The sequence below is a fragment of the Pseudophryne corroboree genome, chromosome 6 (assembly GCF_028390025.1).
Source record: "Pseudophryne corroboree isolate aPseCor3 chromosome 6, aPseCor3.hap2, whole genome shotgun sequence".
Lineage (NCBI taxonomy): Eukaryota > Metazoa > Chordata > Amphibia > Anura > Myobatrachidae > Pseudophryne > Pseudophryne corroboree.
Genome location: NC_086449.1, coordinates 621,949,974 through 621,972,539, shown reverse-complemented (window position 1 = coordinate 621,972,539; position 22,566 = coordinate 621,949,974). Strand labels below are relative to the sequence as shown.

Below are 22,566 nucleotides of genomic sequence, written 5' to 3'. Positions count from 1 at the left end.
TCACTATACTGTCATCGGCATCCCGAGCAGTAGAATGCCGGCAGGGGGGCGAGCGTAACGAAGCCCCTTGCATTCTCGCTGCAGGTTCACTACGCTCACCAGAGGTTCTATTCCTCCCTCTATGGGTGTCATGGAACCTCTGGTGAGCGTAGTGAACCTGCAGCGAGAATGCAAGGGGCTTCGTTACGCTCGCCCCCCTGCCGGCATCCTACTGCTCGGGATGTCGATGTCAGTATAGTGACATTCGGCATTCCGTGCGGCTGTATATCATACCGAACCCTATAGAAACATGTAGTTAACATTCCATTACATATAAAGGTTAAAGTTCAGAACATGGGGCTCGCTGGGTTAGCATAACTCAACTGCTTCAGAACATTTATTAAACTAATTTAACACTTGAAGGCAGATTTATCACAGCTTGGAGAGAGATAAAATGGAGGGAGATAAAGTACCAACCAATCGGCTCCTGTCATTTCATTTTTCAAGCACAGCCTGTAACATGGCAGGTTTTTTGGTACTTTATCTCTCTCCAAACTTTGATAAATCTTCTCCTTATACTGCTACTTCTTATTAATGTAATGCTTTTCTGTAGCGTATAATTCAGGTGTGGCATTGAAGATCTACAATGTCTATGTCGACAGTTATTAGGTCTACCCTATATGGTTGACATGCATTAGGTCAAAACTGACAATGTCGACACATAGTAGGTCGACACTGATAAAATGTCAGCACTTGAAAAGGTAGATGGGTACAACATGTCAACACTTAAACCACATAAATCGACATGGGAAATGGGTGACATAAAAAATGTAAACATTATTTTTGTATTTCTTTTTCAGTGTTGTTTTCACCCTTAGAGCACAGGGAACCCCAATAAGTGTACAGCATGTGGGCACGGTTACTATTCCCAATTGTATCCACGTGGATGGTGAAGTATGAAAAAGGTGTAAAACATGCAAAAAAAACCTTTAAAAAGCGGTGTCGACATGGATCGGCAATATGTATTGACCATTTCAACCTGTCAACCGTTTGTACCTGTTGACCTATACCAGTGTCGACCTTTTGCCAGTGTCGACCTTTTATCAGTGTTGCATAAACATGTCGACCATATGGGGTCGACCTAGATATCTATCTAAACATTGGAACCCTTCTCATTCCTTCCTGTTTTAACACTTTTCAGTGTCCTCACTGTCAGGAGGATGGAGCTGTGCTGTGTGTGACAGGAAGCTGCTTGACTCTGGCTGACTGCCACTAAGTGTTCTTCCCGCCTTATTTGCACAGCAGCCACAGCTGCTGTTGGAGAGTAGACTAAAGGTGCATACACACGGTGAGATTCGGGCTAACCCCGATTCTCACTATGCGACAGGTGCTAGGTCGGTATCGCAAGCACATAATGACTGTGCTTGCGATACTGACTATGGGGGTAATTCCAAGTTGATTGCAGCAGGAAATTTTTTAGCAGTTGGGCAAAACCATGGGGGTCATTCCGAGTTGTTCGCTCGGTATTTTTTTGTCGCAACGGAGCGAGTAGTCGCTAATGCGCATGCGCAATGTCCGCAGTGCGACTGCGCCAAGTAAATTTGCTTTGCAGTTTGGTATTTTACTCACGGCATTACGAGGTTTTTTCTTCGTTCTGGTGATCGTAATGTGATTGACAGGAAGTGGGTGTTTCTGGGCGGAAACGGGCCGTTTTATGGGTGTGTGTGAAAAAACGCTACCATTTCTGGGAAAAACGCGGGAGTGGCTGGAGAAACGGAGGAGTGTCTGGGCGAACGCTGGGTGTGTTTGTGATGTCAAACCAGGAACGACAAGCACTGAACTGATCGCACTGGCAGAGTAAGTCTCGAGCTACTCAGAAACTGCACAGAGAAGTCTTTTCGCATTATTGCGAATCTTTCGTTCGCAATTTTAATACGCTAAGATTCACTCCCAGTAGGCGGCGGCTTAGCGTGTGCAAAGCTGCTAAAAGCAGCTTGCGAGCGAACAACTCGGAATGACCCCCTATGTGCACTGCAGGGGGGGCAGATATAACATGTGCAGGGAGAGATAGATTTGGGTGGGGTGAGTTCAATCTGCAATCTAAATTGCAGTGTAAAAATAAAGCAGCCAGTATTTACCCTGCACAGAAACAAAATAACCCACCCAAATCTAACTCTCTCTGCAAATGTTATATCTGCCCCCCCTGCAGTGCACATGGTTTTGTCCAACTGCTAAAGAATTTCCTGCTGCGATCAACTTGGAATTACCCCCTATGTGCGATTTTGGCTAAGTGTCAACTTTGACTATCTTTTCTACGAGATAGTCAAAATTGACTTGCCTGAATAGTCTATCTAGGCTTGCGATGCCGACTGCGCATCGGCATCGCAAGGTGACTTTCACCTTGCGATCTGCACTAACTTTTCTTACGATTTTGACTATGTAGTCAAAATCGTAAGAATAAATCTCACCGTGTGTACACACCATTACTGTATTTGCAGACATGCTCCCATAGTAATGCAACAGCTATCTGTTAGTATTGCCATAGGAGCATGACTGCGGTCCGAATCCCCTGCAGACATGTCACCTCTCCACCAGCAGTGGTGGGAACTGTGCGGGATGCAGCGGCACAGTCACCTGTTAGCATTACCATGGGAGCATGTCTATGGTCAGGATCCTATGCAGACATGTCACCTCTCCACCAGCAGTGGTGGGAACTGTGCGGGATTCAGCGGTACAGTCACCTGTTAGCATTACCATGGGTGCATGTCTGTGGTCAGGATACCATGCAGACATGTCACCTCTCCACCAGCAGTGGTGGGAACTGTGCGGGATGCAGCGGCACAGTCACCTGTTGGCATTACCATGGGAGCATGTCTGTGGTCAGGATCCTATGCAGACATGTCACCTCTCCACCAGTAGTGGTGGGAACTGTGCGGGATGCAGCGGCACAGTCACCTGTTAGCATTACCATGGGAGCATGTCTGTGGTCAGGATCCTATGCAGACATGTCACCTCTCCACCGGCAGTGGTGGGAACTGTGCGGGATGCAGCGGCACAGTCACCTGTTAGCATTACCATGGGAGCATGTATGTGGTCAGGATCCCATGCAGACAAGTCTCCTCTCCAGCGGCAGCAGTGAGAACTGTGAAGGCAGTGGTGGCACTAGATGTTAGCAATACCATGGGAGCATGTCTGTGGTCAGGATCCTATGCAGACAAGTCTCCTCTCCAGCGGCAGCAGTGAGAACTGTGAAGGCAGTGGTGGCACTAGATGTTAGCAATACCATGGGAGCATGTCTGTGGTCAGGATCCTATGCAGACATTTCCCCTCTCCAGCGGCAGCAGTGAGAACTGTGAAGGCAGTGGTGGCACTAGATGTTAGCAATACCATGGGAGCATGTCTGTGGTCAGGATCCTATGCAGACAAGTCTCCTCTCCAGCGGCAGCAGTGAGAACTGTGAAGGCAGTGGTGGCACTAGATGTTAGCAATACCATGGGAGCATGTCTGTGGTCAGGATCCTATGCAGACAAGTCTCCTCTCCAGCGGCAGCAGTGAGAACTGTGAAGGCAGTGGTGGCACTAGATGTTAGCAATACCATGGGAGCATGTCTGTGGTCAGGATCCTATGCAGACATTTCCCCTCTCCAGCGGCAGCAGTGAGAACTGTGAATGCAGTGGTGGCACTAGATGTTAGCAATACCATGGGAGCATGTCTGTGGTCAGGATCCTATGCAGACATTTGTTATGCACACCAGTGCCAGCAGGAATGTACTGGTGTGTCACGAACCAGTTTCTCACCTCTGCGGGTTCTGGGATTCATCCGTTGCCAGTGCGGTTGCTCGCGGTGCTGTGCGCCCGTGTGGGGACGCGGCGTGATCGGTGGCACAGGTAATGCAGAATCTGGGAACTGTGAGTGCGGGGACCAAATGGCCTAAGGCACTGCGGTGTGTCTGCTGTATAGGAGGTGGCCATGTTGGAGACCAAATAGGTAATACAGAGCACTTGTGAAAACACCTGTGTGCAGGTGTAAGCCAATCCCGTGCTTGTGCTGCCTTTAAGTAGGCTGGGATTATGTTACTCTGGGCCAGTGCTTTGTTGAATCAACGCTGTGCTCTAGCTCTGAGCTCTCTCCGTGCATTCCTATGTGATTCCCGTGGTCCAGATATCGCCTCCGTTCCTAGAGGTCCGTCTGCAGCCTTTACTGCTGAAAGATCCACCGGCTCTCTGCTGTGCTGTCAGTTAATTGCTCACCTACTGGAAACAGTTGAATTCCCAGAGTCTTGCATGAGGTTACCTTGTCGGCCTACCATTCAAAGTTTGGAGGATTCCATTTCCCTCAGCTGTTCGTTTGTTCAACTCTGCATTTAACCCATTCATCACCTTGTCATCTACTACAGTTTCACAGTGATCTCCGGAACCCGCAAGTAACCCTATTCAGTACTTTATATTTGCTATGTTGTCATAACAAGGATAATTCTTCACAGTCTCTCAGTTAACTCTCAAAACTCCATTGCAAATCCTTACAGTTATTTCTTCATGTCTGCATTATCCAGTTAATCACATTCTGCAGTTCAGCATCAAAGCTTGTTTATATTTGGACAATTCAACATTTATTCATCAGCTTGTTTTATATACAGTACCATGAACATTTCTTTTATTTGTCTTTGAGATTTATCCTGCATATTATTTCTGCCATTCCTGCAATGCTTCAGTATGATATGATGATTAACAACTTGTCATTTAACTCTTTACTGGAATTGTTAATTTCAATAAATATATGGAATGGAACTTTCTTCGTCCTCCCTGCTTTCTTCATACCCCAGCACCTACACCTGTGGTTGGTCCCGGGTTAACGGATTCACAAAAACACCCGGACCTGACAGTAAGCACTGGCCACATGGATCCGTCAAGTGACCAATTCGCAGGAGGCGGTGCTACGTCAGATATCCTTTCCCGTCTGGAAAACCAGGAGTCTATACAGACACAAATAGTGCAGTTTATGCAAACTATGGCAGACCGTTTAGAGACTCTTCATACGGCTATTAAAATGTCTCAAGTCCAGATTCCAACTCCGGTTGTCCCAGTTACCACTACAGTTTCTCCTGTGACGTTGCCTACGTCCCGCTTGCAGTTACCCTCTCCGAGTAAGTTTGACGGAACTCCAAAACTTTGCAGAGGATTCCTGAATCAATGCGAGATCCAGTTCGAACTGTTGTCCGCCAGTTTCCCATCAGCTCGTTCTAAGGTTGCATATATTATTGCCCTCCTCTCCGGTCAGGCTCTGGAGTGGGCATCACCATTATGGGAAAGAGGTGATCCTATCCTCTCTAATTACAAAGAGTTCGTATCATCCTTCCGGAGAATCTTTGACGAACCAGGCAGGACCACCTCAGCATCTTTGGAGATTCTCCGTCTACGTCAAGGTTTACTTCCTGTCAGTCAATATATTATTCAGTTTCGCACGTTGTCTTCAGAGTTAAACTGGAATGAGGAGGCCCTGATCGCTGCGTTTTGGAATGGACTTTCTGAGAGAATCAAGGATGATTTAACTATCCGGGATGTGCCTACTAAACTGGATGAATTGATTTCTCTCTGTAACAAACTTGACCTACGCTACAGAGAGCGATGTTTAGAGAAATCCAGGAAAGAGCGATCCAGTCCACGTTATCATCCTAGTCCTCGACAAGATTCTTCATCACAGTCTCCGGTGACGACAGAAGAACCTATGCAGATTGGGCGCTCTCGCCTCACAGAGGAAGAACGACTTCGTCGTCGACAGGGTAACCTCTGCATGTACTGTGGGTCCTCCGAACATTTAGTTAAATTCTGCAAACTCCGACCGGGAAACTCTCGCCTCCTAGCCTATTCAAGAGACGTTAAGCTAGGAGTTACTTTAGAATCACGTTCTGGGAAAGATCCAACCTTGTCTATTAAATTAGAAGTTCCAAGTTCTACAGTGAAAGTTTCAGCTCTCCTAGATTCCGGGGCAGCCGAGAACTTCATCTCCTCAGCCTTTGTCATACGGTCTAAAGTTCAAACCATGCCTCTGGAAGCAGCAGTTGCTGTTACAGCAGTGGATGGAAGTCGAATTCCAGATGGTATAATTACTCATCGAACCGTATGTCTCAAGATGAAAGTTGGTGTGCTCCATTCCGAATACCTCTCCTTCTACGTGATTCCCAAAGCCTCTCAATATGTGATACTTGGTTTACCTTTGCTGCAGAAACATAATCCTCAACTTAATTGGCAAACCATGGAAGTCCTTTCGTGGGGTAAATCTTGTACCAAGGACTGTGTAGCTTCAATTGTACCTTTCCGGTCAATTAGCCTTCTCGATCTACCTCCGGTGTATCAATCCTTTGCGGATGCTTCCAGTAAACAAGCAGCAGACTCTCTACCTCCTCATCGCGAATGGGACTGCCCAGTCATCCTGGTTCCGGGCAAAACCCCTCCTAGGGGACAAATTTATCCGCTATCCATCCCAGAGACGCAAGCTATCCGAGATTGGTCCACTCCTACAACTCTCAAGGGGATTCAGCGATTTCTTGGCTTTGCTAATTTCTATAGGAGATTCATTAAGAATTATTCTACGTTAGCTGCTCCCATCACAGCCCTAACTCGCAAGGGAGCAAATCCTACGAACTGGTCTTCTGAAGCAATCAAAGCCTTCTCTGATTTAAAGCAAGCCTTTGTGTCAGCCCCCATTCTTCGACAGCCTGATTTGAATCGTCCCTTTCTACTAGAGGTGGATGCATCTACAGAAGCAGTAGGAGCTGTGTTGTCACAAGTCTTTGAAGATAAAAAAGTCCATCCCTGCGGATATTTCTCCCGAAAGTTCCTCCCGGCCGAGCGTAATTATGCAATCGGCGAGCAAGAATTACTTGCCATCAAGTTGGCATTTGAGGAGTGGAGATACCTTCTAGAAGGAGCACAACATCGCATTACAGTATATACTGATCATAAGAATCTTCTATATCTGCAGTCAGCTCAGTGCTTAAATCCACGACAAGCTCGATGGGCGCTTTTCTTCACACAATTTCATTTCAAGCTCACCTATCGTCCAGGATCTCAGAACAAAAAGGCAGATGCCCTTTCTCGGTCCTTTGCTTCTTCTGAATCAAATGATGCTACCACGAATCAAGCCATTGTGAATTCTACGTCCTTTTTAATGACTCGAACCTCTCCAGTTCCTCCGCCTGGTAAGACCTTTGTCGCCACAAATCTTCGAAAACGGCTGCTTACCTGGGCTCACTCCTCTTCCTTCATGGGTCATCCTGGGGTTCTAAAGACTCTCAAGTTTATTCAACAGTCTTATTGGTGGCCACGTCTCAAAGCCGATGTCCAAGAGTTTATTGCAGCATGTCCTAAATGTGCCCAACATAAGAGTCCAAGAAGTTCTCCACCAGGTTTATTACATCCATTATCCATACCCAAGCAACCATGGACTCATATCTCAATGGATTTCGTGACCGATCTACCTCCATCAAAAGGGCGAAATACCATTTGGGTGATAGTGGATCGATTTTCAAAAATGGCACAATTCATTCCATTAACTGGATTACCATCAGCCCCTTTACTAGCCAAATTGTTCATCTCTGAAATCTTCAAGTTGCATGGCCTTCCTCGAGAGATCATCTCTGATCGGGGAACACCGTTTGTGGCCAAGTTTTGGAGGTCGCTTTGTTCATCTTTAAATGTCAAGTTGAACTTTTCTTCTGCATATCATCCTCAGACAGATGGACAAACTGAGAGAGTAAACCAAGACCTTGAAACATTTCTCCGGCTATATATATCGTCCTCACAGGATGACTGGGTTGACTACCTTCCATTGGCAGAATTTGCTCATAATAATCTCTTCCATTCGTCTTCAGAGTCTACGCCTTTTTATATTAACTTCGGCTTTCATCCTCGTGTGCCAGAGTTCCATCCATTGCCAGCCCTAGAGGTTCCAGCAGCAGATCAAGAGCTTCAACGTCTATCCAGAATCTGGAGTTGTGTGCGTAAGTCGTTGGTCAAAACTTCGGCTCGTTATAAATCTTTTGCAGATAGAAAACGTAAAGCTGTACCGAATTACAAGGTGGGAGACCAAGTTTGGATTTCTACGCGCAATCTCAGGTTCAAAGTTCCTTCTAAGAAATTTGCTCCCAAGTTTATTGGTCCATTTCCCATTGTAAAAGTACTCAACCCTGTGTCATACAAAGTCAAGTTGCCACCGTCTTTGAGAATTCCTAACGCCTTTCATACATCTTTACTGAAGCCTTTGATTCTCAATAAGTTCCGTACTACCCAGTCCAAATCTCCTAAAGTTCACTCTTTGCAGAATGAGGAATTTGAAGTTAAAGAGATTGTGGACTCACGTTCCCGGTATGGACGTTTACAGTTTCTGGTCGACTGGAAGGGTTACGGTCCGGAGGAGAGATCCTGGGTTTTCTCTGAAGATGTTCATGCTCCAAGACTGGTACAGAAATACTTCTCCAAAAATCCTGATAAGATTCAAAGGTGTTCGGAGACCACCCTTAGAAGAGGGGGTACTGTCACGAACCAGTTTCTCACCTCTGCGGGTTCTGGGATTCATCCGTTGCCAGTGCGGTTGCTCGCGGTGCTGTGCGCCCGTGTGGGGACGCGGCGTGATCAGTGGCACAGGTAATGCAGAATCTGGGAACTGTGAGTGCGGGGACCAAATGGCCTAAGGCACTGCGGTGTGTCTGCTGTATAGGAGGTGGCCATGTTGGAGACCAAATAGGTAATACAGAGCACTTGTGAAAACACCTGTGGGCAGGTGTAATCCAATCCCGTGCTTGTGCTGCCTTTAAGTAGGCTGGGATTATGTTACTCTGGGCCAGTGCTTTGTTGTATCAACGCTGTGCTCTAGCTCTGAGCTCTCTCCGTGCATTCCTGTGTGATTCCCGTGGTCCAGATATTGCCTCCGTTCCCAGAGGTCCGTCTGCAGCCTTCACTGCTGAAAGATCCACCGGCTCTCCGCTGTGCTGTCAGTTAATTGCTCACCTACTGGAAACAGTTGAATTCCCAGAGTCTTGCATGAGGTTACCTTGTCGGCCTACCATTCAAAGTTTGGAGGATTCCATTTCCCTCAGCTGTTCGTTTGTTCAACTCTGCATTTAACCCATTCATCACCTTGTCATCTACTACAGTTTCACAGTGATCTCCGGAACCCGCAAGTAACCCTATTCAGTACTTTATATTTGCTATGTTGTTATAACAAGGATAATTCTTCACAGTCTCTCAGTTAACTCTCAAAACTCCATTGCAAATCCTTACAGTTATTTCTTCATGTCTGCATTATCCAGTTAATCACATTCTGCAGTTCAGCATCAAAGCTTGTTTATATTTGGACAATTCAACATTTATTCATCAGCTTGTTTTATATACAGTACCATGAACATTTCTTTTATTTGTCTTTGAGATTTATCCTGCATATTATTTCTGCCATTCCTGCAATACTTCAGTATGATATGATGATTAACAACTTGTCATTTAACTCTTTACTGGAATTGTTAATTTCAATAAATATATGGAATGGAACTTTCTTCGTCCTCCCTGCTTTCTTCATACCCCAGCACCTACACCTGCGGTTGGTCCCGGGTTAACGGATTCACAAAAACACCCGGACCTGACATGGTGTCTGAACGGTGAGGGATGCAAAACAAATGAACTCACAGACAGACTGGGGAATATGACATTACATACACAGAAGGTGATAGGGTAACAAAATAAACACAAAGTGAACAGAGAAGCCCAAAGGCTAAGAACTTGGGTGTCTCCCTAGTATTAGGAATGCTCAGATGGAAAGAAGCGAGATGTAGTGATTTAATACGTAGAGAACCCGAAATGCTGTTGCTAAGGGCAACAGCAAAACCCTAAAGGGTTACCAACGGGTGTGGCAGTAAACTCCTTGGTCAGAGATGGAATAATAGACACAAGGAGAGTCTCCACAATCCTAGTCCTCACTTGCAGTGCACTGGTTCAGCTTACTGCCACTAAACTGACACCTGAACACCTTGCACAGTGAGAAAGGATTTTGGCAGGCAAGTCTGAGAATACAGCCGCAAACTTGCTAGGTTCACAGAGTAGCAAAAGAACCCCAGCAGGTTAAACGACTGACTCCAGTCTTACTGCTAGGTCTGGATTGGCAGAGTGTAATACCAAATCCCAAGGCCTATTTGCAGTAAGCAACAAACAAATACAAAGTTTACACAGTACTAGCTAGCTTTCAGGAACTGACTAACCAACAAAGATTCAGCAGCATCTGCCTAACCTGAGAAGAGGGTTTATATAGCAGGTGCTGTCCACGCCCCACTCAGACCTCACAGACTGTGAGCACAAAAACCAGCACCGGATCCCCTGCCGTGCACAGAGCCTGTAACCACTGCACAGCAAAAGACCCGAACCGGAGTATCAGCTACGCTCAGGTTACTCCGCTAGCACTTGTCTCCCGGTTGCCATGACGACGTGGCAGCACAGAGCAGGAGACCCTAACAACATTTCACCTCTCCAGCGGCAGCAGTGAGAACTGTGAAGGCAGTGGTGGCACTAGATGTTAGCAATACCATAGGAGCATGTCTGCTGCCCGGGTCCTTTGCAGTCTCCTCTCCAGCTGGGAACTCCATTCTGCTCAGCAGCTGCCACATTGGCATAGCAACAAATGTTAAAGAATAAAACTATCTTCTCAAGAAAAGGGTAAATTGGGTGAGGTTATTTTATAGAATGAGTGGGTGCATTTATAGCTTGTCCAGTCTTACAAACAACATTAAAGGAGATGCCTATCTACAAGATATATTTTGCATTACAGAAAAAATGACATTAGAAAAATACCATGGTAAGTCTCTGTACCCAAGCTGAATCGTGCAGGATGGTATTGAAACTGGATTCAAGCTATAACAAGGTAAAGTACGTATGTACCTGCCACGCTGACATGAAAGTTACTTTACTCACTCCAGGTGCAATCAATCTCACTTCCATGCTATGTAATCATCTGTATATAGAGATTGATGATCCCAGGGAACTGGTCCAAATTGCTTCTTGCATGAGAACTGGTTTGGTGGATTAAACGTGCACAGTTGCAGGTCAGCACAGTATGCTGAGTACGCTGCTTGGACAAAGGACTAAAAATAGCTTATAATTAAAATATCGACAAATATTTTAGATATGTATTAAAAAAAATTTGTAAAGTGCCCAGCCATAATTATTTGAACAATTAATAAACTATTAGCATTGTGGAATATATTGGTTTCCTCTTCTGTTGTACTTGTCCCTTAAAGGAAACCACTGCCCAGGAAGGGATTACATACATTATCCGGGGGAAGGGGTGCCGGCTGTCAATATCCCGACAGTGGCATACTGCCCACCAGAATGCCGGCAGCGGGGCGAGTGCTAAGAGTCCCCTTGCGGGCTCAGTGGCTCGCTGCTTTCATCACATGATCTATTCTCATTCTATGGGGGTCGTGTACACCCACGAGTGGGAATAGCCCTGGTGCACTGGGATTCTGCCTGGCGACATTGTCGGCTGTCGGGATTTCGGCGTTAGTATCCTGAACGGCGGGATCTCGACAGCTGACATTTTAACTGCATGCCCCCAGGAAGAGCTGCTACATCTAGGAAAAAGGGAGAAAGATGCCCTCTCCCTGGGTATCCCAGTGTTATCTCTACACAGAGCTTTATAGCCAACATAGACATCAATGCTCCAGCTGCCATGTACCACCTGCATACAGATAGTGTAGTTTGCATGTAGAGACTCTATAGAGATAACATTTTAGGTTCTGGGGGAGGAACTAGACTGCCAAACCGGTTTGGGTCCCCGTCACCTATCAATTTGTCAATGACTACATATAAAAACGTTTTAGAGTAATCTGAGCCCTCAGTGACCATAGAGCCCTACGCAGGAGTCAAGGGTTTCTAATGAACCACACTGGCAATTTTAATTACTATGGAGGAGGACCTACATACAGTACCAAAGGGGTGGTCTTCAGTTTGCCGGCGGTCGGGCTCCCAACGACCAGCATCCCGACTGCCGGCATACTGACAACTTTTCTCCCTCTTAGGGGTCCACAGCCCCACTGGAGGGAGAATAGATAGCGTAGCGCGCCACCGTGCCTGCAGCGTGGCGAGTGCAGTGAGCCCACAAGGGGCTCATTTGCGCTCGCCCAGTTGTCGGTATGTCGGCGGTTGGGATTCCGGCTCCGGTATACTGGCCACCGGGAGCCCGTCCGCCGGCATAACATACTACACCCGTAGCAAAGGTGTAATTACCGTAGTAACATGGGGCCACAAATGTTACAGGGGACACAGCTGGTTAGATTTGCTGTGTGTTATTTGTTTTTGTTTTTTACATTGGGCCCTTTAAACAAGCTAGCTGTGGGGCCACAAATATGTAGATACATCAGTGATGCCTAGGAGTGATTTCTTCTTTTCTTGGATATTTCCTTTTTCATCAGTGTCAGCAGTGCTGTCTGCTAATGCACACTACAGAACATGTGTATGCCTAGTTGAATGCATAGACACCCCCATCCTCATCAATAGATTTAGCTATAATGGGCAGAGTGCATGATCGGATGATTGGGACTAGTACTCTGCTTTGCCATAAAGTAGAGAATATGACTAGAACTTAAGGAGCATCTGCCTGTTGCATCATGTGACCTCCCCTGCATCATATAACCTCATAGCACATGTTGGCGTGCAGTACAGTCAGCAGTACATACCTTAGGACTCTGTGACAAGTGGAACACCTGAGTGGCATGTGGGCTAATTATGGAGCAAGTGGGGCATGCGGAATGACTTGTACCACTTTCATACCAAAAACTGCGGGACTTACCCGGGAATCCGGTCCCGGGATCATGCAGGGACATTCCCGGGTTAGGCGCCTTTCATATCGCAGTCAGCAGCCCGGCATATTGCCGGGTTACTGACATCAGCGGTGATGCGGAGGGGGCGGCGCTAGAGTTCACATGATCTCCAAGCGCAGCTCGTACATACAGAGTGAACGGGAGCCGGGTCACATCGACCAGGCTCCTGTTCACACCGCAAAGTGAGTTGGGTTGAACATGGGTTTATATACCTGGTCACTGGACCCAGTATTTCAACCCTGGCACTCTTTCATACCGCACATGAACACAGGTTATGTGCGTTCATGTGCCAAAAACCTGTGTTCAGAGGTGCTGGTGTGAAAGGGGTATGAGGGGCATGCAGGGGCATTGGTTACATGATGTGATTATTATTATTGTGGAGCTATTTTTTATCCCATATACCCACAGTAGGGTAAAGTGTTCCCCTTCTGAAGGTTGGAGGGCCGCACATGCTGTCCCTTGAAGTGATCAGGTTGCCATCACTGGTATAGACAATACTAAAGCTCCATTCATGTTTTTTCAGTGCCTTATTAGATTTTGGCATCCAACCACACATTCCCTATTTACTGGAGAAAGGATGCTTACTTATGCATTTAGGCACAGCTGTCTGTAAAGGCTGATGTACTATGTTATTTTTATACTTTTGTCTTATTTGAGCCAGCTTGCAATTCAGTATGCATGAAGAAAATGTGACTAAGTACCATATTTATCTATCTGAAAGTCTTCATTTCCTGAATATAAAATACTAATTCTGCATTTCAGAAAACAGAATAAAAAATAAAGGCTTTGTATTTTATTTTCATCTAGAATCCAAGACAAATGAAGCTGCAATATTTATAAATTCCTCTGCTATAAGCAATTTGTTTTTTTTCTTCAAAACTCTTCAGACTCTGCACTATATAAAGAAGGCTAAAGCTACAAGCAGGGGTGTAGCGAGGGTGGCTCCGGTGGAGCGCGAGCTCCAGGCGCTGGAATAGTTAGAGGGCGCACTGCCGCCTGCCCCCCTCCCTCCGCCCGCTATACCATGGATGGAGGGACAGGCAGCCACAGAACAGGAGGAGGAGAAGCAGAAGTGCACACTGACTCAGACTCGGATACTAGGTAGGTAACAGTCAGGCCAGAGGCAACAGCAGGGGACACAGACAGCAAGCACATGCTGGAGCTCTGCCGTCTTCTCTATATGTCTCACTGTCTGCTTGTAGCTGTGCAGTGGGGTTACTTCTGTCCTGCTACACCACTCTCTGCCCCTGCTGCTGCAGCACCTCTTTCTGTCCCAGCTGCTGCTGCCCCAGCTGCAGCAACACCTCTCTTTGCATTAGAAGCTGCAGAGTACCATGTATAAGCGGCTCTACTCTGGCATAACGTGTATAAGCGACTCTACTGTGGTGTGACATGTATAAACGGCTCTACTCTGGCATAACGTGTATAAATGTCTCTACTGTGCTATAACATGTATTATGTAACGTGTATAAGGGGTACTACTGTGTAGTGTAATGTGAATAACGGACGATACTGTGTGGTGTAATCTGAATTGGTACTATTCTGTGGCCACTCCCCTTTCACATGAAGCCACGCCCCAATATTTTTGTTGCGCGCCTTAGGCATGTAACATGCACCCAATTCAGTACAGGAGAGGGGGCGCTGAAACATACCCTTGATCAGGGCACTATGAAACCTAGCTACACCTCTGGCTACAAGTTCATAAAATTAGAAGTGCAAAGAAAAATTGTTTTGCTCATACTATTGGGAAGACACTCATAAGAAAATGTGGAAAATCTCATGATCTCTGGTGCCCACAAACTTACCCTTTCCTATAGTGTGCTCTCCTTCCCTGGTACCTAATGGTGGGAGGAGAGTAGACCATTTACTGGGATCTAATGGCCTTTTATGAAGTGGCTGTTAACTCCCTCTGCCTACCACATCTGCATTGGACCTTGAAGCAGGCACAGGTCTACCAAAATATGTGTGTGAACTGTACAACTGTGTTTTGGGGTATACACACACAATGAATCAAGTACATGAACTCCCCATAGCAGTGGATAATAACAAGAAAGTTGGTGCTGAAGCTTGGGACATGGGCCCTCATTCCGAGTTGTTCGCTCGCTAGCTGCTTTTAGCAGCATTGCAAACGCTAGGCCGCCGCCCTCTGGGAGTGTATCTTAGCATAGCAGAATTGCAAACGAAAGATTAGCAGACTTGCTACTAAATAATTCTTTGCAGTTTCTGAGTAGCTCCGGACCTAGGGGGTGATTCCGGGTTGTTCGCTCGCTAGCTGCTTTTCGCAGCATTGCACACGCTAAGCCGCCGCCCTCTGGGAGTGTATCTTAGTTTAGCAGAATAGCGAACGAAAGATTAGCAGAATTGCGAATAGAAATTTCTTAGCAGTTTCTGAGTAGCTCCAGACCTACTCACAAATAGCGATCAGTTCAGTCAGTTTCGTTCCTGGTTTGACGTCACACACATGCCCAGCGTTCGCCCAGCCACTCCCCCGTTTCTCCAGACACTCCCGCGTTTTTCCCTGTCACGCCTGCGTTTTCCGCACACTCCCAAAAAACGTCCAGTTTCCGCCCAGAAACACCCACTTCCTGTCAATCAAACTCCGATCACTTTAACAATGAAAAATCTTCGTTCGGACGTGAGTAAATCTACTAAGTTTTGAGCTAAAATACTAACCGCATGTGCACTGCGTACCATGCGAATGCACATTTTTGCCTTAATCGCTCCATTGCGAAAATCGGCAACGAGCGAACAACTTGGAATGACCCCCCTACTCACGAATTGCGATCAGCTCAGTCCATTTAGTTCCTGGTTTGACGTCACAAACACGCCCTGCGTTCGGCCAGCCACTCCCCCGTTTCTCCAGACACTCCTGCGTTTTTACCTGACACGCCTGCGTTTTTTAGCAAACGCAGTGAAAACGCTGAGTTGCCGCCCAGAAACGCCCCTTTCCTGTCAATCATTTACCGAACAGCAGTGCGACTGAAAAGCGCCGCAGAAGCCACAGCAAAACTGCTAAGTTTTGTGTTAAATAACTAAGCGCATGCGCCCTGCGTGCCTTGCGCATGCTCAATTTGCAACAAATCGCAGCATAGCGAAAATTGGCAACGAGCGAACAACTCGGAATGACCCCCCCATAGGCCTGAGAACCCGCCGGAGAGGTAAGTAACGTTAAATACCAATGACATATTTGTTATTATCACTGTGATACTAAGCAAAATATGCTGCTGGAAATACCATTTGTTAAATGGGGCTCTTAGCTGCACAAGTATGACTGTAGCAAAGTGAGCTTGGATGAAATACTTATAGATACACACATATATATATAGATATATATAATATTTATTTACACAAATACGTAGAAGTGTCACTGGTATAAATACAAGTACTGCAGCAAGCAGGATTTCAAATCAACATTTCAAAGTTTATTTACATTGTTATCAGGTCCTGATCATATATTCCGTATGTATGCTGCTGACCTTTTACCTTATTACCTAATCCCACGCCTATAGTGCATGTTGTTATTAATAATAATAATTAATTTTGGGCAAGAGGCTTAGTGAGTGTTCCAATAAATTGTTAATGGTAAGTGGTCTGTAGTGACTGCAAAATATTATTGCATGTTTAAGTAGGTGATAAAGTCCAATGACTTGAGTACTGCTACCGGCCCGAGGGGTCTACTACGCGTGGCCAGGAGTCAGGAACCCGGTGCCCAGCATACCGGCACCAGGATCCCTACTGCCGGAATGCCGACAGCGGGGCAAACGCAAAAGAGCCCCTTGCAGGCTCGCTGCGCTCGCCACGCTAATTATTCTCCCAGGGTGTCGTGGACACACCAAGAGGGAAAACAGTTGTTGGTATCCTGGCACCGGTATGCTGAGGGCCACGACCCCCGACAGCCAGAATATTGAGTGTCACCCGGGCCCGAGGTATCCCTAGCGGTTATATGCTGTTTATTGAGATCTGCAACCCAAGGTCTATTTTCCTACTAATTAACTTTGTAACCATGTGTCAAAGACAGATGTGGTTGTTTCTCATGTATCTGATGTCTAATCTGTACATGTATGTAGTCACTGCTGGCAGCATACCAATCTACTGATTGCAGCCCAATCCACAATCACATAGATGTTAGCGGCATAACCATAAAAGTCAAACCACCATGGACAAGCACAGTGATACCCTATATACATGTAACCATTATAGTAGATAGACACAACTCTACATTGTGTGTATTGAACCTAATTCATGTTTGTACACAATTGCAATTGTGTCTTCTAGGCTACAGAGTTCCTAATATTAGCAAGTGAAGCTGCCGCCCAGGAATGCAAAAAGAAACCCACCGGAGCCATCGCAAAGTCATTCGCAATTGTGTACAAATTCCTAGCCTATAAACAGAAACGAGGAACATCAGGGCTAAGGGCTGGTGTATGGATACGCAGACTGGACAACTCAGACTCCATTTTTGCACATACAAACTCGCAGCTGTCAGCAGATACATGCCCCAAGAACGGCCATGAAGCACCTACGTTTTCCCAACCGCTCCCCGTAAACACTCTGTTACCACATCCAAGTGGTCACTTTCTGACAATCCCTTTACCATGAAATCTCCTTTGCGAGCGGGACTGCAGCAGCCCCTTCGCGCACTGCAATTGAAGAACATGCGCAGTCTGCGGATAATCGTCCCATGGTGTACGAACATGAATTAAGGCCATTGTGTCTATTTTCAACGTAGTTTTCACATAGTGGTTAAACCGTATATACTTGTACAAACAATTGTTGAGAACAAGCCATTTTCCTTGGAAGAAAGTCTTACGTTCCAGCCAATGTAATATAGATAAGCATTCAACACATACAGTTTCATTTGCTGAAACTTAGGATGCAAGATAATGGCCTCCCAAACAACAAGGGACATATTACTGAAACCTTTACAATACACAGGATCAGGGCTGGCTCCGGGCATGTTGCTTAGGAGTGACCGGGCAGGGCACCAGGCTACCAAGGGCGCCTGGGCATTTCTAAAGTTTGTGGACCGGCAGCGGCAGCTCCTGATTGGCTGCTGGACTGCAAGCTCTGATTGGCTCATGATCAAGTGCCATATTTCAAATGGCTGCCAGAGATTGGACTTCAGTGAGGGTCTGGAGAGGCGCGTGCTGCGCCCTTCTCCCCTCTCCTCTGCTCACACATGAGGAGCAGCGGCAGGCCAGCAGTAGCATTGGCAGAAGTCCAGCAGCCGTGAGCACTACTGGGGGCATTATATGTAACTGCCACTACTGGGTATTGGGGGCATTATGTGTATCTGGCACTACTGGGGGCATCATGTGTATCTGGCACTACTGGGGGCATTATGTGTATCTGGCACTGCTGGGAGCATTACGTGTATCTAGCACTAATGGGAGCATTACGTTTATTTGGCACTGGTGGGGTATTACATGTATCTGGCACTATACTGGGGGTATTATGTGTATCTGGCACTATACTGGGGGCGTTACATGTAACTGCCACTATACTGGGGCATTACATGTGTCTAACACCGTACTGGGGGCATTATATGTAAGGAGCACTACTGTGACATTATGTGTAAGGCTGCCAATTGTGTGTCTAAAGGTGGTGGGTGATAATATGGTGTGTGTGTGTGTGTGTGTGTGTGTGTGTGTGTGTGTGTATGTATGTATATATATATATATATATATATATATATATATATAATTTGATAACATAATATATAGTTGCTTGGCCACGTCGACTTTCCCAGGAAAGTGTGTGTGTGTGTGTGTGTGTGGGGGCACTTCAAAACATCCATTACCAGATTTTTATACCAACCAGCCAGATCGGACAATAAATCTTTAGGTGTATGGCCATCTTAACATAAACAAATCCCATATGGATCTATTCAGTAATAAATGTCAGGATAGTTTTATGAAATAGAAATACATTTCTGTAGGATATATCCCAGTATTCCAAACTGTATTAAACTCATGATTAATGCAACTAAAATGAATGGTATTTAACTTTGAACAAGTGTAGGATTATCTGGGATTCCTCCAACATTTACTCCAAGTACAGAAAACATCTACCATGCATTTTCACAATTAGTCATAGCCTTAATAAAACAATTGTAACAGATACGCTTAACTAGAATCATGCCCTTGTATTTACCAATATGCCTTTTACACATCAGACTGCAATAATACAGACATCTGGAATCTAAAACTATTTTTTTTAAGGACTGAAAGTTACATATTGCAACATATAAAATACTTCAGTCTGTTCCCAAATGAATTGCTTGGGAATACAAAGTGCTTTAACTAGACAGTGACAGATCACATTCCCTGCAAAGTAAGCAACTTTGTACCCGGGCAGAGGGGCACATTACAGTCAGCAGCCTGGTACCCGGGCAGAGGGGCACATTACAGTCAGCAGCCTGGTACCCGGGCATTGGGCTACATTACAGTCCACTTCATTCCAATACACATATTTGCAAACGGCTGTGATGCATTTAGTGTAGAGTTGCAGCAATGTCTCTGCAAGGGGGAACCAGATCTGGCAGAAATAGTGTATACATATGAAACACTATGCCACACACAGGATCCTGGCAGGAATGGCTGTCATCTGGCAGCCCAGCAGCAATGTCAGCAGACAGCTTTGGGAAGTCAGGCTTCCTCCTCCCGTGCCACTTTCTATGCCACCACCATGCCCACCCTGCCGTGGCCCCGGCCCCTCGTACCTTCTGTGTGGCAGCTGGAAGACAGGATGGTATTGGGAGGTCGGAAGATGTAAGGCAGGTAGCGAGAGAAGCATTTCATCTTCAGCTGAAGGGACATGGGCAGCAGCGGGGTCTTCAGTTCATGAGGAGGAGGATGCTGCTCCCAGTCACAGGGCATGGTGCGCTGCTGCTGGCACATCCAGGCATATCTCCGGGGCTCTGCATGCTGGGGAAAGCCGGGGATCCTCTGGAAACAGAGTCCATGGGCGGCAGGAAGATCAGCATGAGCCTCCCATTACTGCAAGCAGCACACACTGCTCCAACACAACTCTCAGGCGGGCTGGGCAGCCTCTCATTGGCTGACACACTCCAGAGCAGGATTTGCTGACTAAGTCAGGGCTGCTTGTAAACACTCACACACAGGGAATAAGCTGCTGCTCCCTACATCCAGCATCCCTGTCATGTTACAGACAGCGCACACACACGGGGAATAAGCTGCTGCTCCCTACATCCAGCATTCTCTGTCATGTTACAGACAGCACACGGGGAATAAGCTGCTGCTCCCTACATCCAGCATCCCTGTCATGTTACAGACAGCGCACACACACGGGGAATAAGCTGCTGCTCCCTACATCCAGCATTCTCTGTCATGTTACAGACAGCACACGGGGAATAAGCTGCTGCTCCCTACATCCAGCATCCCTGTCATGTTACAGACAGCGCACACACACGGGGAATAAGCTGCTGCTCCCTACATCCAGCATTCCCTGTCATGTTACAGACAGCACACGGGGAATAAGCTGCTGCTCCCTACATCCAGCATCCCTGTCATGTTACAGACAGCAGACACGCACGGGGAATAAACTGCTACTCCCTACATCCAGCATACCCTGTCATGTTACAGACAGCGCACACACACAGGGAATAAGCTGCTACTCCCTACATCCAGCATACCCTGTCATGTTACAGACAGCGCACACACACAGGGCAGGGCCGAAACTAGGGTTTCTTTCTGTCACCCGGGGCAAGACAGTCATTTGGCGCGCGCCCCCCGGGGAATAAGCTGCTACGCTCCCTACATCCAGCATACCCTGTCATGTTACAGACAGCACACACACACGGAGAATAAACTGCTACTCCCTACATCCAGCATACCCTGTCATGTTACAGACAGGACACACACGGGGAATAAGCTGCTGCTCCCTACATCCAGCATACCCTGTCATGTTACAGACAGCACACACACGGGGAATAAACTGCTACTCCCTACATTCAGCATTCCCTGTCATGTTACACACAGCACACACACGGGGAATAAACTGCTACTCCCTACATCCAGCATTCCCTGTCATGTTACAGACAGCACACACACGGGGAATAAACTGCTGCGCTCCCTACATCCAGCATACCCTGTCATGTTACAGACAGAGCACACACGGGGAATAAGCTGCTACTCCCTACATCCAGCATACCCTGTCATGTTACAGACAGCACACACACGGGGAATAAACTGCTGCGCTCCCTACATCCAGCATACCCTGTCATGTTACAGACAGCACACACATGGGGAATAAACTGCTACTCCCTACATCCAGCATACCCTGTCATGTTACAGACAGAGCACACACGGGGAATAAGCTGCTACTCCCTACATCCAGCATGCCCTGTCATGTTACAGACAGCACACACACGGGGAATAAGCTGCTACTCCCTACATCCAGCATACCCTGTCATGTTACAGACAGCACACACACAGGGAATAAACTGCTGCGCTCCCTACATCCAGCATACCCTGTCATGTTACAGACAGCACACACACGGGGAATAAGCTGCTACTCCCTACATCCAGCATACCCTGTCATGTTACAGACAGCACACACACGGGGAATAAACTGCTACTCCCTACATCCAGCATTCCCTGTCATGTTACAGACAGCACACACACGGGAATAAACTGCTACTCCCTACATCCAGCATACCCTGTCATGTTACAGACAGCACACACATGGGGAATAAGCTGCTACTCCCTACATCCAGCATTCCCTGTCATGTTACAGACGGGGAATAAACTGCTACTCTCTACATTCAGCATTCCCTGTCATGTTACACACAGCACACACACGGGGAATAAACTGCTAATCCCTACATCCAGCATACCCTGTCATGTTACAGACAGCACACACATGGGGAATAAACTGCTACTCCCTACATCCAGCATACCCTGTCATGTTACACACAGCATACACACAGGAAATAAACTGCTACTCCCTACATCCAGCATTCCCTGTTATGTTACACACAGCACACACACACAGGGAATAAGCTGCTACTGCTCCCTACATCCAGCATACTGTCACGAACCTCGGGCAGCGGCGACCGCGCTTGTCCCTGCGGGTGGCCTGGTCTGCCCGGCGCCTCTCTTCCCCTGTCAGTCTCCGGCTTCAGCGGCGGGTCGGCGCTGCTCTCCGGCGGCTTCCCGGAAGCAAGGGCGCCGCCATCACAAGCAAGGGCAAGGAGGCGGAGCAGGTCTGACGTCACCTGCCTGCTCCGCCAATCAGGCTAGGGCGGGGAATTTAAAATCAGATACCAGGCAGAGATCCGATGCCTGAGTATCTTCGTTTCTCCTGTGGAAGCTATGATCCAGAGCTCCCTCGTCCCTGCAAGCATCCTGTGCTTCCAAGCATCCTGTCCCTGCAAGCATCCTGTGCTTCCAAGCATCCTGTCCCTGCAAGCATCCTGTGCTTCCAAGCATCCTGTGCCTACAAGCAACCTGTGCTTCCAAGCATCCTGTGCCTACAAGCAACCTGTGCTTCCAAGCATCCTGTGCCTACAAGCACCTCCGTGCCTCCAGTTACCTCCGTGTCTCCAAGCACCTCGTGCCTCCAAGCACCTCCGTGCCTCCAAGCACCTCCGTGCCTCCAAGCACCTCGTGCCTCCAAGCACCTCGTGCCTCCAAGCACCTCCGCGCCTCAAGCACCTCCGTGCCTCCAGTTACCTCCGTGCCTCCAGTTACCTCCGTGCCTCCAGT

The 22,566-nt window shown here is 47.1% G+C and overlaps 1 protein-coding gene across 1 annotated transcript in view; it reads right to left on the bottom strand.

Annotated features, from left to right (window-relative positions):
• Positions 1-19,867, bottom strand: part of PPP2R2B (protein phosphatase 2 regulatory subunit Bbeta) — a 521,527-nt gene extending 501,660 nt beyond the window's left edge. The window contains exon 1 of the mRNA XM_063928100.1: positions 19,560-19,867. Within this exon, the coding sequence (XP_063784170.1) occupies positions 19,560-19,737 (178 nt within the window). The 5' untranslated portion in view covers positions 19,738-19,867. The remainder of the gene's footprint in view (positions 1-19,559) is intronic.
• Positions 19,868-22,566: the final 2,699 nt, after the last annotated feature.